This window comes from Lactuca virosa, chromosome 1, assembly GCF_052849685.1.
Source record: "Lactuca virosa cultivar CGN04683 chromosome 1, Lactuca_virosa_CGN04683_v6, whole genome shotgun sequence".
Classification (NCBI taxonomy): domain Eukaryota; kingdom Viridiplantae; phylum Streptophyta; class Magnoliopsida; order Asterales; family Asteraceae; genus Lactuca; species Lactuca virosa.
The window spans coordinates 328,521,664-328,536,999 of NC_136426.1; the positions used below are offsets into that span (position 1 = coordinate 328,521,664).

At 42.6% G+C, this 15,336-nt stretch overlaps 1 protein-coding gene across 1 annotated transcript; it reads right to left on the minus strand.

Moving 5' to 3' along the window:
• Positions 1-1,343: 1,343 nt before the first annotated feature.
• LOC145131346 (uncharacterized) lies at positions 1,344-1,841 on the minus strand. The gene has a single exon (XM_079066048.1). The coding sequence runs from the start codon at positions 1,839-1,841 to the stop codon at positions 1,344-1,346; it is 498 nt and encodes a 165-aa protein (XP_078922174.1).
• Positions 1,842-15,336: the final 13,495 nt, after the last annotated feature.

Here is a 15,336-nt window from a genome sequence, read left to right on the forward strand (position 1 = left end):
TCCTCCAGCTCAGTTCGGCAATGTTGCATTGTTGGACTTCCCCACCAAGGCAGAAAGTGAGGGCATTTGGGTTGTAAATATCATCAACCCCTCGGAAGGTAACAGTGGAGAAAAATTCCCAACAAAGTTCTTGGTACACCGGCTCTTGGATTCGGAAAAGCCGACGCCACCCATCACATGTAATTCAGACCCCGTCTCGTACAAAAGCCTTGACCAAAAATGGGGTCAACGCCTCCTCCAAACCTGCTTTCCCAATCAATGTCATTAGGCACGTAGATCTCCTTCTTCTGCAATGTTTCCAACTTCTTCTTCGCCCGAACTAAGGTTGACTTGGAACTTATTTGGGAAAAGTTTAACCAAGGGATGTCCCCATGGCTGGTTCCACGTGAGCTTTGTCCTCTTCTAGACATTTCCTGCAAAACCAAACCCAAAACACAACAAACAAAGCACATAAAAATTAAAAATGTCAGAAAACTGTGTCACTGCTGCATGGACTTATCGAGTCTACGAACAGACTCGGCGAGTAGTATGAACAGTTCGAGTCGCGAGTCGCAGTTTCGAATTGGACCAGATTTTCTCATCAAAACTCAAAAATTGTTTCAGGGGTTTGTCTAGGGATGTATATAAAAAATTAATTTACAAGGAATTTCATCTATAACACTCTATTTCATCCAAAATCGAAACCTTAGAAATCCAAGTCAAGTTCAAAATCGGGATTTTCACAAATTAGGATCACTACTCTACCAAAGACTGAAACTTTAACAAGATTATGAGTAAAGATGTTACCTTTTTCCAAGAATTTGAAGAAATCACAAGAATTTGAAGATGGATGCTTGAGAGAAGTTTTTTCTCGTCGAGCGGCTGTGGTGGCTGGTGAATAAGATTATTTTTTTTACTTTTAGGGTTAAAACCCTAATTCATAGAATGTAAAAATAAATTTTTTTTTTCTGGTTGAAACGTGGACTCGTCGAGTAGGTGTACCGACTCGACGAGCAGATGCGCGATTCTCAAAAATGTCGTGAATTCTCAATTGGACTCGCCGAGTAGGTGTACCGACTCGTCGAGTTTTTGAATCTGTTTGAAAAGATTTTATGTTTCTTAAATTTATGCCACCATACCCCACACTTAAGCTTTGCTTGCCCTCAAGTAATCATTTTAGACAAATAAGAAGATGTAGATAGACACATCCAAAGAAAACCAATAAAAGACGAAAAATAAAAAGAAAAAGAAAGGTAAAAAGAAAGCAAACTCTAGTATCGGGTTGCCTCCCGTAAGCGCTTCTTTTTTTAGGAGTCTTTAGCTGGACTCCTACCCGCTCTACATTTCAGAGGCTTCCTCCAAATCTAACCCTTCTTCAAGTACTTCATCCTTTGGCATTCCTTCTTCATATCTCTTAACCCGATGCCATTGACTTTGAAGCTTGACCCATCTTTACTCCATAGCTCAATCACCCTATATGGAAAGACGTGCTTTATTGTGAAAGGGTCGGTCCAACGAGTGCGTAATTTTCCCGGAAAGAGCTTTAACCTTGAATTGTACAAGAGAACTTTTTGTCCTTCCTCAAACTCTTTATTACCCTTCAACAATTCATCATGCCATCTCTTGGTCTTGTCTTTATAAATCAATGAGTTAGTGTAAGACTCAATTCTCAACTCTTCCAAAGCATTCAATGGCAAGAGTCGATTTGCACGCAACTCATTTGGCTCGAAATTGCATGTTTTCAAAGCCCAATAGGCTTTGTGTTCAAGCTCCACGGGTAAATGACAATTTTTACCATGCACTAGCATAGGCTGTGGTTCCAATGGGTGTCTTGAATGTGGTCCTAAATGCCCAAAGTGCATCATCCAATTTATCCGCCCAATCTTTTCTATTATTTCCCACCGATTTCTCCAATATCCTTTTTAGTGCCCTATTTGTAATTTCGGTTTGCCCATTTGTTTGTGGACGGTAAGGTGTTGAAAATCTTTGGTATACCCCATATTTTTGCAACACTTTTGCTAGTTGATCATTAGCAAAATGGGTACCCCTATCACTTATTAACGCCTTTGGCACTCCAAATCTAGAAAATAATTTTTACAAGAATTTTACCACAACCCTTGCATCATTGGTGGGTAATGCTTGCGCTTACGCCCACTTTGACACATAATCCGCCACCACTAGTATGTATTTGTTACCCTTGGAGGAAGGAAATGGTCCCATAAAATCCACACCTCATACATCAAAGATTTCACAAACTTGAAATAGTCCTAAACTCCTTACATGGATCGTCTTGTTAGGATAAATGTGCATTTTGATGAGGAGTTGGCTATTGAAATAGTCCTAAACTCCTTACCTAGTTGTTATGATCAGTTCATTCTGAACAATAGTGAGACCACCCTGACTCAATTGCACAATCTCCTGCAGACAGTTGAAACAAGAATGAAGGGAAAAGGTATTGCTTCCACTCCTGCTAGTGCTCCCTTCCTAGAAATTGCTCGAGGATAGGGTAAAAAAAAGAGGAAAGGTCCTACCAAATAAAACTAGAAAGGAAAGTATCATGCAGGGTCATCCAGTAGTGGCGCCAAAGGAAATTCCAGTTCTGATCACCCATCCTCTTCTGATCCCAAAGAGGCTATCTATGTTATTGCAACGACAAGGGGCATTGGAAACGAAGCTGCCCAAAGTATCTGCAAGATATCAAAGATAGAAAGGTGAATCCAACTTATGCAGGTATATACACTATGTCATCTAGTAACTCATCATCTTCTCGTTCTTGGGTCCTTGATACAGGATGTGGATTTCACATATGTCCTGATTTGCAAGGTCTAAGAAGAAGTGAGGAGGTGGAGCACGATAGAATGAACCTGATCATGGAAAATAGGCGATCTTCACTTCTCATGAAGATTGGAGTTTATAGTCTAGTGCTTAGTAGTGGTGTTTGTTTAGATTTAATAAATTGTTGCTACTCGTTAGAAATGACACGAAACGTTATTTCTTTTCATGCATTGTTCAGACAATGGTTTAGATATTTATTTAATGATTTGAATTGTTCTATTTCTACTTATAAAAATGGTGTTTTTTATTTTGAATCTTTACCTTGTGATGGTGTGTATAAAACTGTGAGGTGTGTAGACAATTTAGGCAATAGTGTATTTCAAATTGATTCGTCTAATGGTATAGACAAAGCATAATTATTTCATTGTCGTCTTGGTCACATTAACAAGAAACGCATCACCCAAATCCAAAAGGATGGAGTGTTGTAATCATTTGACCTAAGGTCGGATGAGGAATGCAAATCTCGTCTTTTGGGTAAGATGAAAAACTTACCTTTCACTGGATCTTTTGAAAGAGGTGTAGGTTTGTTGCACCTCATACACATAGATGTGTGTGGGCCCTTCAGATCCACCACAAAGGATGCAAATCGATTTTATGTGACATTTACAAATGATTGTAATAGATATGGTTATATTTACTTAATCAAACATAAATTGGAAACCTTTGAAAAGTTCAAAGAGTTTAAACATGAAGTCAAGAATCAATTGGGCAAGAAGATAAAGATGCTCCGATCAGATAGAGGCGAAGAGTATCTTAGTATTGAGTTCCACGACTACCTCAAGGAATGTGGAATAGTTTCATAATTGACCCCTAATAGGACACCACAACTTAATGGTGTGGCTGAGAGGCGCAATCGAACTTTGTTGGACATGGTTAATTCTGTGATGAGTCGACCTTCTCTTCTAATTTCATTCTGGGGGTATTCCTTAGAGACTGCAGCCCTTATTCTTAATCTTGTCGCAACTACGAAGGTTGGCAAAACACCTCACGAGATTTGAACAGGGAAAGTTCCCTCGTTAGCACATATCAAGGTTTGGGGTTTTGAAATATGCGTTAGACGAGAGACACACAACAAGCTCGAAGTGAGAGACGTATTTTCATTAACTACCCACAAAAGTCCTTTGGATATTTGTTCTACAGACCTAGTGAGAACGTGGTCTTTGTAGCACGAAGAAGATTCTTTCGCGAGAGAGAGCACCTATGCAAAGAGGATAGTGGGAGCACCATTGACCTTGAAGAGATTCAAGAGTCAAACGATGAAGGAACCTCTAAAGACGTTAGGGTTCAATCAGAGGAAGATATTCTAGTTGAACTAGTTAACAATTCATTACCTCTTCATAGCTGAGTTCTACAGTTTACATATTACTATAGATGGTGATACGTCTATCAGTGATAGTACACTGGTAATTTCAAATGAACTTGCTAAGTACAAAGAAGCAATGGCAGGCCCTGAGGCGGCCAAATGGAAAGACGCAATAGACAGTGATAATATTCTCTCGCTCGCCATGGGCTCACCCCACGGTTTTTCCTAACAGTCCTAAGTGATTACTCCCACCCGGATCCGCTCACTCTCTTATCACCCTACAATCTCATCATCAAGTCGTCACCACACTGAGTTCACTATCTCATGCTCCGCAGTCCAACATAGTTAGGTGCACACACCTACCCAGATTATGCATCACTACCCTTGACGAAAGTTCTCGTAAACAAGGCACTTTCCTCAGTACAGTCACACCCTTGGACAATTCTTGTCTGGCGACAATTAGCTGATGGTCTCACACCTGGAAATATAGTCACTTGATGTTCCACTTGCCGTCTGACAAACCCAAGTCTCGTAATAATCCAACAACCTAGGGCATCATAGTCGGGTACCTCGATACACCATTACGGAATCTCACTATGTCTTGCCACGACTACTGATCTTCCATTCACACAACTCGAACATGGAAGTATTCCAACTCACAATTAGAAGCATGGAGGAATCGTCACGACTGAGAACATTGACGACCATCCAAAGAAAAGAGAATAAATAACAATCCATACGCTACTCCTATCGACTCTAAAGTTGATTCACAAATAAACTGCTGCCCCACCTGGAGTACAAATAACAATCCATACGCCGAACTATCAATCTCTCCGAAATCGAATCTTGACCTTGGCAACCCAAACGTCTCGAAACTCAAACGTTGGCACACCCGAAGAAGCACAGACCATAATCAGATTCCTGTCTAACGGCGACCTGCTGTGAAGAGACTCATTTTCTTCTGAGCATATGGGACATGCATCATCTCGCGATGTACGTTGTCTCGACTACCACATGACCCCAACCTCATATATTTTCGGACCGCAGATCCCCATAACCCAAACTTCTGTACCACGTCAGACTGAGGATCCTCCCTACAGAATACCCAGTCCTCCCCCACTTAGGGTTCTAACCATCGTCCATTGACATACCAACAGACCACACCACAGACTGGCTCACCAGATGTATCATTCCCGACTCATGGAACGTACACGTAACACTCGATGACCTTCCAGATAATGACCAAATAACTCCAGGTATCCCGTATCTCAGATGAAAACCTCGGAATCTTCCCAAATGTGACTGCCTCTTAGTCACCCAAAATCTCATACCGACACACGACCAGACATCTCGACTGTCCCGAAATAGTTACGACTCTCAACCTAAAAATAATGAGCTATCATACACACCTCATATCCGATTCCTTAGCCAACATTCCATCGTATGAATTATCATAGAAGCAGGAGACCTCACTCTCACAGTCGATATACAACATAAACAACGAGGGCCGCCGCCCCGATATACTCCTCTTGATTACTTGGAACTGCTGCTAAAGTATGCCTTACTATACTCAACTAAGGCATATATTTGTCCTCATTCATCTCAGTCCCCACTGATGACTCTCTTATGGTATAATAAATACCTCGTAGCAGGCATACTACAAAATACTCTGGTGAAAATATCGCAACTATATGCTACCCCATGGGGTCTACCTCCAAACTCTGAAACCGGAAGCTTGTTACCTCTTTTGCTCCAAACGGGAAGCGGAAATATTGTAATTCTCGTCACAGAATGTGACATCTCAACCATTGGCCGATCACTCAATCCAGACTGCAATCCTCCACAAAACATCATCTCCACTGTCCTTGAGCCCTGCGACTCCAACTGGCGCCTCACCAGTCAAATCCATCGGGATCTAAACTTAATTTTCCTTGCAAGGTACACTCCATTGAAGCTCGACCGACATGGCCCTCTGGCCCCACAATCTACCATATCCACTCTCATTCTGAACAACCACAACGGGATAACTGGTAAAGACGGAAGCACACATTGCTACGAATCATGGTACCCGAACCATGTTATCTCCCCTCAATCTGCTACTTAGAACCTCTCGAATTCTCCCTATTTCGAGTATGGGTCCTCTGCTTTCAGTAGTACAGGCCCATACTACCTTCCACATCTACCCATACTTTCCACACGGATCGTCCCAGATCTCCTAAGTAGTTGATCAACCTTCTCGATCAACCAATCCCATTACAGATGCTCGCTCCCCATCGAATGCTCACTTCTAAACAACGCACTCATCGGCTAAAATTACTCCCTAGGTTCTCCTAGGTTCTCACACTTCTCTGCCATCAGCTGCTGAAGAACTCCTCATGATGCAAGCCATATACCTCCTGAATATCGTCATATTCACTTAGTAGCTGACTCCCATCATTCAAGAGTTCCACAAAGCACAAAGCCAGCAGCATTCGGGCATCGAATAACCTCCATCAGCACATAAAACCACTCTAACATGCAACTCCACTTGCTCTATCCACAACTCAAAAGGAATCACCGAACTCAGGCAATCGCACCTCTCGTGGGTATCTAACTACTCTCTCAGTAGATTACTCAAATGCACATCTAGGTATCTCTCCTAGATTACTGCTCTATTCAAAGCTCTCTCTAAAGATTCCTGCTAGGTACTCCTACTCAGAACATATATAGAGCAAATAGCAGATAATATCAATCAATAGCATCCCCTTGGCTAAGGCATCATGAATCAGGCAACTCTAGTTCTAAATTCCTGAAATACCTAGCCTATCCTCTAGCATGCAGCTCTAATATCTCATAAGTATCTCATAAGGTAAACAAGTAATGGTATTTTGGGAAATCACCATTCGGGCTCTGGTTGATTATACACACCGCTCCATCTCGTTTTCTCTTAAAAGCTCTTACTCGTTTTAGAAAATCATTTCTTTTTTTTAGAAAAAATTTCTCAAATCCTCAGTTTGAGTCCAGACATACCCGAGAGTACATCTGAATCCCTCAAACCAAGGCTCTGATACCAACTTGTAACGCTCTAAATTTTCAAACTAATTTTCTATTTTTACTCACATTTCTCAAATCACAAATGTGTAAGTTGTTTAAAACACAAGACAACAAAATGTTTGATAATATCCTAGGATCCTCAAAACATAATCTCAAGCTGGTGTGTACAATCATGCCGGCGCCTTCCCGCGATCCTGAGAAGTACCTGAAACAGATACCACACAACACGGTAAGCACGAAGGTTAGTGAGTTCCCTAAAGTACCACATACACAAATAATATGTCTCCCATGGCTATAGCTCGGCATGGACCCTCCGGTCATGCGTCTCGGTGAGGACCCTTCGGTCTCACGGCTCAGTGTGGACCCTTCGGTCATGTGTCTCAGTGAAGACCCTCCAGTCTCACAGCTCGGGTTGGACCCTCCGGTCCTGTATCTCAGTGAAGACCCTCCGGTCTCACAACTCGGTGTGGACCCTCCAGTCCTGTATCTCAGCGAAGACCCTCCGGTCTCACAACTCGGATGGACCCTCCAGTCCTAACTCAGTAAGGCACAGATTAATATAGCATATATCACAGAGAAAATGCATAATATCACATAACTCAATATAAGCACATAGGACCCTCCGGTCGATAACTCAAATAAGACCCTTCGGTCACACAATATTACCTGTGACACCCCGAACCTTTTTCCGTTTTCATTAACCGATTTCCGTTAATAAAATTTGAATTTTATTTAGTTCCCATCAAACTTCTTGGTTTAGAAAATCATCTAGTTTTATATATAATTAAATTTTTACATGAGTCGGGACCAAAACTTCACGAAATTTCGAGTTATCCTTTGATCAAAACATCGGTTTTCGGCCTAAGTGAGTTTACGGCCGTAAACCCGTGTACGGCCGTACACTCGTTTACGGCCAACGTCGGGTGGACCCCACCACCGACCATGAAATCCCCTATAAATACGAGACCCTACCCCTCATTTACACTTTTTCGGCCGAAAACTCTCTCCTTCTCTCTCTAAACTCTTGACCGTACACCCCAAAAAACACCCTTATCCTTCCAAAAATCATCGAGAATCGTCATTGGGAGTTAATTTGGAGCATCTAGAACACATTTTTCATCGAATCCAGCATCCTTGTTCTTGAGTGTACTGCCGTACACTCTTCAAGTCTGCAAATCTTCATTGACCGTAAACTAGTTCACAACCGTACACACTTCAAACCTTCAAAGGCCGTAAACCCTTTGAGAGGCAGTTCGCGGCCGTAAACAGTTCACGGCCGTAAATAGTTCACGGCCGTAAACTCCCTTCACGGCCGTAAACCCCATTCACGGCCGTCAACACTTCCTAAGTGGTGCATTAGACTGAAAACCCCATATATGTATTTAATTGTTATTATGATTCCGTTAAGTGCCACACACTACAACTCGAGGGTCATCATTTCAGTCCGTAGATTCGACGCTTGTACACAACTAACAATGAGTTCATACCCCTACGCTTTTATGATTTTTAATGTTTTCAGGGGGGGGGGGGGGAATATAAGCCAAACACAAATGATTTTAACAAGTTTAAAACTTATGCAATTGATACAGACAAACGATTCCCACGTTTTATAAAATATTTAGATATTTTATCCCTTTTGTACTATGTTGAGCATAAGGGACACTTTTATCTTGGAAACCTAATTGCATAATTTTCAGAACAATTTACAAACCAAGTACATAACATTTCAAGCAAACTATAATGGGTATAGTTTGGGGAATTCAATACACAGCTTTTACCGATTCAGATTACATACATGGGTAAACATATAAACTATGACAAATTTAGTTTATGATATACATTACTACAAGAGTACAATATTTAATAATTATTTAAGTATAATTATTACCTTATACAGTATACAACGGATTCAAATACAAGAGAACAATACAAAACCACACGTAAAAAAGTTAATACAGGATTGTGAGACAACACTTCGATTGTACCCTTCAGGGTACATGTTAAATCCTATCATAGTATAACCAGAGTCTCCTGGAGGGAGAGCGTGAGATTTGTGAATAGATCTATTCGGGACTGACAATCCCACACTTGAACTGCTAGCTACAGTTAGGCAGGCATGCGTGGGGTGACAAATGTCATTTAACCGACACTTGAAGAACGTCGTAAAGGTCAATAGGTCATATCAAGCATGGTTATACGACTCACAATAGTATAAACTAACCATTTGTTTATGGGATTTCATTCTTCATTAGTTTTATTTTAAGTAATGAAACTACTATACATACTGGTGGTAGCCAGGGTTTTCATACAGAACATACTATACATATTGGTGGTAGCCAGGGTTTTCAAACAGAACATACTATACAAAGGTTTTTGTACAAGAATACACGCATACTACGATTGATAGTAACCAGACATACAAACTAATGTTTTCCTATACTACAACAGGATACAGTATCAAACACTCATAGTTAAATCTATAATTCCTTAGTTTAAGCATCAGGGCTACATATGGAGAATACTCGATAGACTGTGGAATGTGTGGTTTCCGCCTCATTTCCTGTTCCTTGTTTGGTTGTGGGCTTAGGGCAGATCCACATAATCAACTGTCTGTTCGATATCGGTTTATACATGGCTAGAATGAACTAAATGGTCATAGATGGAACTGATATTATCACACTTTTACTAAAGAAAATATTGGATTTTCTTGGAATTAATCGAACATTTTTACAGAGTCATCAACAGGTTTTCATTACAAAAACATCGCTTATGAACTCACCAGCTTTATGCTGATACTCTTTCAAAACTGCTTGTATTCTCAGGAAATCAGTAGACAGGTACCTCCTGGAGTTTTGAGAAGATGGAGCGTATAGAGTCACGTCTTTTTCTTTTGATTATACTTTTGATGTATAAAAACAAGAATCAAACAGATGTAAATACCTTTTTCATATATGTATTCAATGTAATGGTTGTGTTTACTATGATTACTATGATGCAATTGTTATGATACTACATATGACGTCATCCACCCCCGAACGTTTCCGCCGTTCCGGTTTGGGGGTGTGACAGATTGGTATCAGAGCTCTTGTTTATAGTGAACTAAGTATACCGAACCTTACATGGTATACAACTATAAACACTATGGGGCCGAAGTGCTCTGAACTAAAAGTATACTTTTAAAATATAAGTATTTTATAAGAAGTATACAAGTGTACATAAGTACCAGAAACAATATCATAAGTAGAACAAAACAAAAGTATTTGGATGTTGGACATTGCGGTTAAACCTGTATAGTTATGTAATCATGTCTGGGATCAATATAGCCTGATCAACTATATTTATTCGAGACATGACCAACATGTGTCTGGGAGTGATCATGGTGTTGCAACAAGCCTAAAACTTACCAAGCTATATACATCAAGATATCGATAGAACAGAACATACAACTTAAAATACTATAGGAGTATTTTAGCTAGAGACGAATAGAGTGTAGAGATTCATTCCAAGTGTTGCTACTTATTTCTTCCTAGCGATAGTTTACTTGCATTGGTAACCATTCTCTGTTTATCGCTTAGTAGAACACTTTATCTATCAGGCTGAGATATATCTTGTTTCATATCTCTTGATTTAAAAGATCTAGGGGACTTACCATCCTCTTCTTCCTGATTATTTTTAGAAAAAGATGCCTCCCAGAAAGAGACCCAGCAGGAAGAACAACGACCCTACGCCGCCACCACCTCCTCAGTTCGATCCTGCCATGTTCCAGGCGGCAGTTACAGCCGTTGTGACTGCAGCAATGGCGCAAATAAACCCTGGTGGGGCTAGCGGATCCAGAAGTGGTACTCATCCCAAGAATCTCGGCGATCAGGGACATCAAAAGGAGTGTTCCTATAAGGATTTCATGAATGCGAAACCCAAATCCTTCGAAGACAATGGAGGAGTCATTGCCTTAACCCGATGGTTCGAGAAGATCGAATCCATCTTCGAGATTTGCGCTTGTTCCGAGACAAACAAAGTGAAGTTCGCCGCCTGCACCTTCACCGACAGAGCACTGACCTGGTGGAATGGTCGAGTCAAATCCCTAACCCTGCCGGTAGTGAATGCCATGGGTTGGGAAAGCTTAAAAGAACTCATGCTGGCTGAGTACTGCCCAAGGGGCGAGATGCAGAAGTTAGAGCACAGCTCTGGAACCTGAAGATGAAGGGTTCCGACATTGCCGCTTACACGGCTAGATTCTGCGATCTGGATCTTCTATGTCCGGGAATGGTCACCCCAGAAAGCAAAAAGATAGAAAGGTACATTTGGGGATTGATGCCCCCAACTCAAGGGAATGTTTTGGCTGCTAAGCCTTGTACACTTGACAGCGCCAAGTGCCTGACGCAGACCCTAATAGATCACGGGGTTGATCTTGATGAAGTGACAGCCGCTCACGAACCACCAAAAGCAAGTGGTGGGAAGAAGAAGTTTTGGAACAAATGAAAGGGCCAGTCTTCGCAGGAGCCCTCCAAGAAACAACAAACAGTGGCAGTCCACGCTGCTACTACTCCTGCTGCTGTTCCAACCACCTGAGCACCTGCCAGTAGATATGTTGGTACCCTTCCGAGGTGTGACAAGTGCAAATTCCATCATCATGGGCAGTGCCGGGATTTGTTGTGCAACAACTATGGTAAGAAGGGACACGCAGCTCGATTTTGCAAGATACCAGTCCAACCAACCAATCAAGCTCCTGGAGCGGGCGCTGGTCAAGCCTGTTATGGCTGTGGGGAGGTTGGGCACTTCAAGAGAAATTTCCCCAAGGCAACAACGGCTGGCAACACAGGGAGAGTGCTAGCGATGGGCCAGGAGGAGGCAGTTTCTGATCCCACCGTTGTTACGGGTACGTTCCTCCTCGACAACTCGTATGCATGCATTATTTTTGATTCTGGCGCAGAGAGCAGTTTTGTTAGTCATGCATTTAAACATCTACTCAAGTGTAAATCCCAACCTTTAACCGAAACATTTACCGTCAAGATGGCTAACGGAAAGAAAGAGAGCACTAACGATATATTCATAGGTTGTACCCTTACCCTAAACGACCATTCTTACCACATCGATCTTATGCCAGTTTCCATAAAAAGCTTCGACGTCATCGTCGGCATGGATTGGTTGAGCCCCAATCGCGCTGATATCCTTTGTTATTAAAAAGGCATCCGTCTCAATCTGCCCTCGGGCGAAGCTCTCATAGTTTACGGCGATAAACTCAGCTCGAACCTTCGTATCATTTCATGCATCAAGGCTCAGAAATATCTGCGAAAGGAGTGCCATGCATTCCTAGCCCATGTCGTTAACGAAAAATAGGAAGTTAAGGACCTCGAGAGCATCCCTGAAGTCTGCAACTTTCCTGATGTTTTCCCCGAAGATCTTCCAAGAATCCCTCCCGAGCGCCAAGTTGAGTTTCGTATCGACTTAATCCCAGGAGCTACTCCCGTAGCTAAATCCCCATACCGTCTAGCGCCGGCAGAAATGCAAGAGTTATCCAGTCAGCTCAATGAGCTGCTCAGCAAAGGATTCATCAGACTAAGTTCCTCACCCTGGGGAGCCCCGATCTTGTTCGTGAAAAAGAAGGATGGATCCTTTCGGATGTGCATTGATTGTCGAGAACTGAACAAGCTTACCATCAAGAACCGTTATCCCTTACCCAGAATCGACGACCTCTTCGATTAAATTTAGGGAGCCAGTTACTTCTCGAAAATAGACTTAAGATCAGGGTACCATCAGTTGCGAGTCCGTGAGAGTGATGTTCCCAAGACAGCATTCCGAACTCGCTGTGGTCACTACGAGTTTGTAGTTATGCCCTTTGGTCTAACCAACGCACCGGCGGTATTCATGGATCTGATGAATCGGGTGTGCCGCCCTTTCCTAGACAAGTTCGTGATAATGTTCATTGATGATATACTTGTCTATTCCCGAAGCGAGGAAGATCATAAACAGCACTTGAGGCTAGTGCTAGAAACTCTAAGGGCAGAGAAGCTCTATGCAAAATTCTCTAAGTGCGAATTCTGGATCAGAAAGGTAACTTTCCTTGGTCACGTGGTTAGCGAGGAAGGCATACACGTGGACCCTTCCAAGATCAAAGCGATTGAGAATTGGTCAGCACCGAAGACGGCCGCAGAAATCTGTCAATTCTTGGGTCTCGCTGGCTACTATCGCAGATTTATCCAGAATTTCTCCCGAATTGCCAAGCCTTTAACCACCCTGACTCAGAAAGGTGTAACCTTTAGTTGGGGAGAAAAGCAAGACATTGCGTTTCAAACAATTAAGCAGGCCCTATGCAGCGCACCGATCTTGTCCCTGCCCGAAGGGACGGAGGATTTCGTTGTCTATTGTGATGCATCCAATCAGGGCCTAGGCTGTGTGCTCATGCAGCGAGGAAAGGTTATTGCCTATGCCTCGAGACAGCTGAAAACACACGAAGTCAATTATACAACTCACAATCAAGAGTTGGGAGCAGTGGTCTTTGCGTTAAATATTTGGAGACATTATCTCTACGGAACCAAGTGCACTGTCTTCACCGACCATAAGAGCCTACAACATATCTTCGATCAGAAAGAGTTGAACATGAGACAGCGGCGATAGGTAGAGCTACTCAGTGATTACGAGTGTGAAATACGCTATCATCCCGGCAAGACCAATGTGGTAACGGATGCCCTCAGCCGAAAAGAGTATTCAGGTCGTAGAGTGAAGGCACTAACAATGACCACCCATTCCCATCTATCTGCTCAAATCAAAGAGGCTCAGTTGGAAGCCTTAAAACCAGAGAACATGTCGGATGAAGCCTTGCGGGGAATGGAAAAGAACTTAGAGGTCAAGGGAGACGAAGTTTATTATTTCATGAACCGGATTTTGACCCCGAAGTACGGCAGTTACAGGGAGGTTGTCATGAACTAAGCTCACAAGACTAGATACTCCGTTCACCCAAGTTCATATAAGATGTATCTAGATCTCAAACAACTCTATTGGTGGCCGAATATGAAATCAGAGATCGCTACCTTCGTGGGAAAGTGCCTGACTTGTGCCAAGGTGAAGGTGGAATATCAAAAGCCCTCAGGTCTACTCCAACAGCCAAAAATACCTGAGTGGAAGTGGGAAAGGATTACAATGGATTTCATCACTAAGTTGCCCAAGTCTCCGAGTGGGCACGACGCCATCTGGGTAATTGTCGATCGACTAACTAAATCCGCCCACTTCCTGCCAATCAAAGAAAACTTTAGGATGGAGAGACTGACACGAATCTACCTTCAAGATATAGTCTGCCTGCATGGTATGCCTGTATCCATTATCTTCGATCGAGATAGCAGGTTTACTTCGAGATTTTGGTAGTCACTACAGAATGCTCTTCGAACTAAGCTGGATATGACCACAGCTTACCATCCACAGACAGATGGGCAGAGTGAAAGAACCATTTAAACATTGGAAGATATGTTGAGAGCCTGCGTCATCGACTTTGGCACGTCATGGGACACTCATTTTCCCTTGGTCAAATTCTCCTACAACAACAGCTAGTATACCAGCATCAAGGCTGCAGCGTTCGAAGCCCTCTATGGCCGTAAGTGCAGATCCCCTCTGTGTTGGGCTGAGGTGGGTGACACGCAGCTAGTCAAGGGTCAAGTCCCCGATAGCACTCTCACAGAACCAAAAATCATCCGAGAGACTACAGAAAAGATCGTACAAATCCGGGAACGACTAAAAGCTTCAAGAGATAGACAAAAGAGCTACGCCGATAAGAGACGAAAACCCTTGGAGTTCCAGGTTGGTGACTGTGTTCTTTTGAAGGTCTCACCCTGGAAAGGCATGATACGCTTCGGAAAGCGTGGAATGCTGAATCCGAGATACATAGGACCATTCGAGATCCTCGCAAGGATCGGTACCGTAGCATACAAACTTCGTCTACCCTAAGAACTTAGCAACGTACATCCCGTCTTCCACGTGTCGAAGCTAACGAAGTGTCTGTCCGATGAGACACTTATGACACCCCTCGATGAGATAGAACTAGACGAGAGCTTCCACTTCATGGAAGAACCCGTAGAAATCATGGATCGGGAAGTCAAACGAACGAAACAAAGTCGTATCCCGATAGTGAAGGTTCGCTGGAATGCCAAGCAGGGACCTGAATTCTCTTAGGAGCGCGAAGATTCAATGAAACAGAA

What these genes read in the sequence shown, in the direction of transcription:
- LOC145131346 (XM_079066048.1), bottom strand. Translation starts at nt 1,841, where the DNA reads ATGCACTTTGGGCATTTAGGACCACATTCAAGACACCCATTGGAACCA.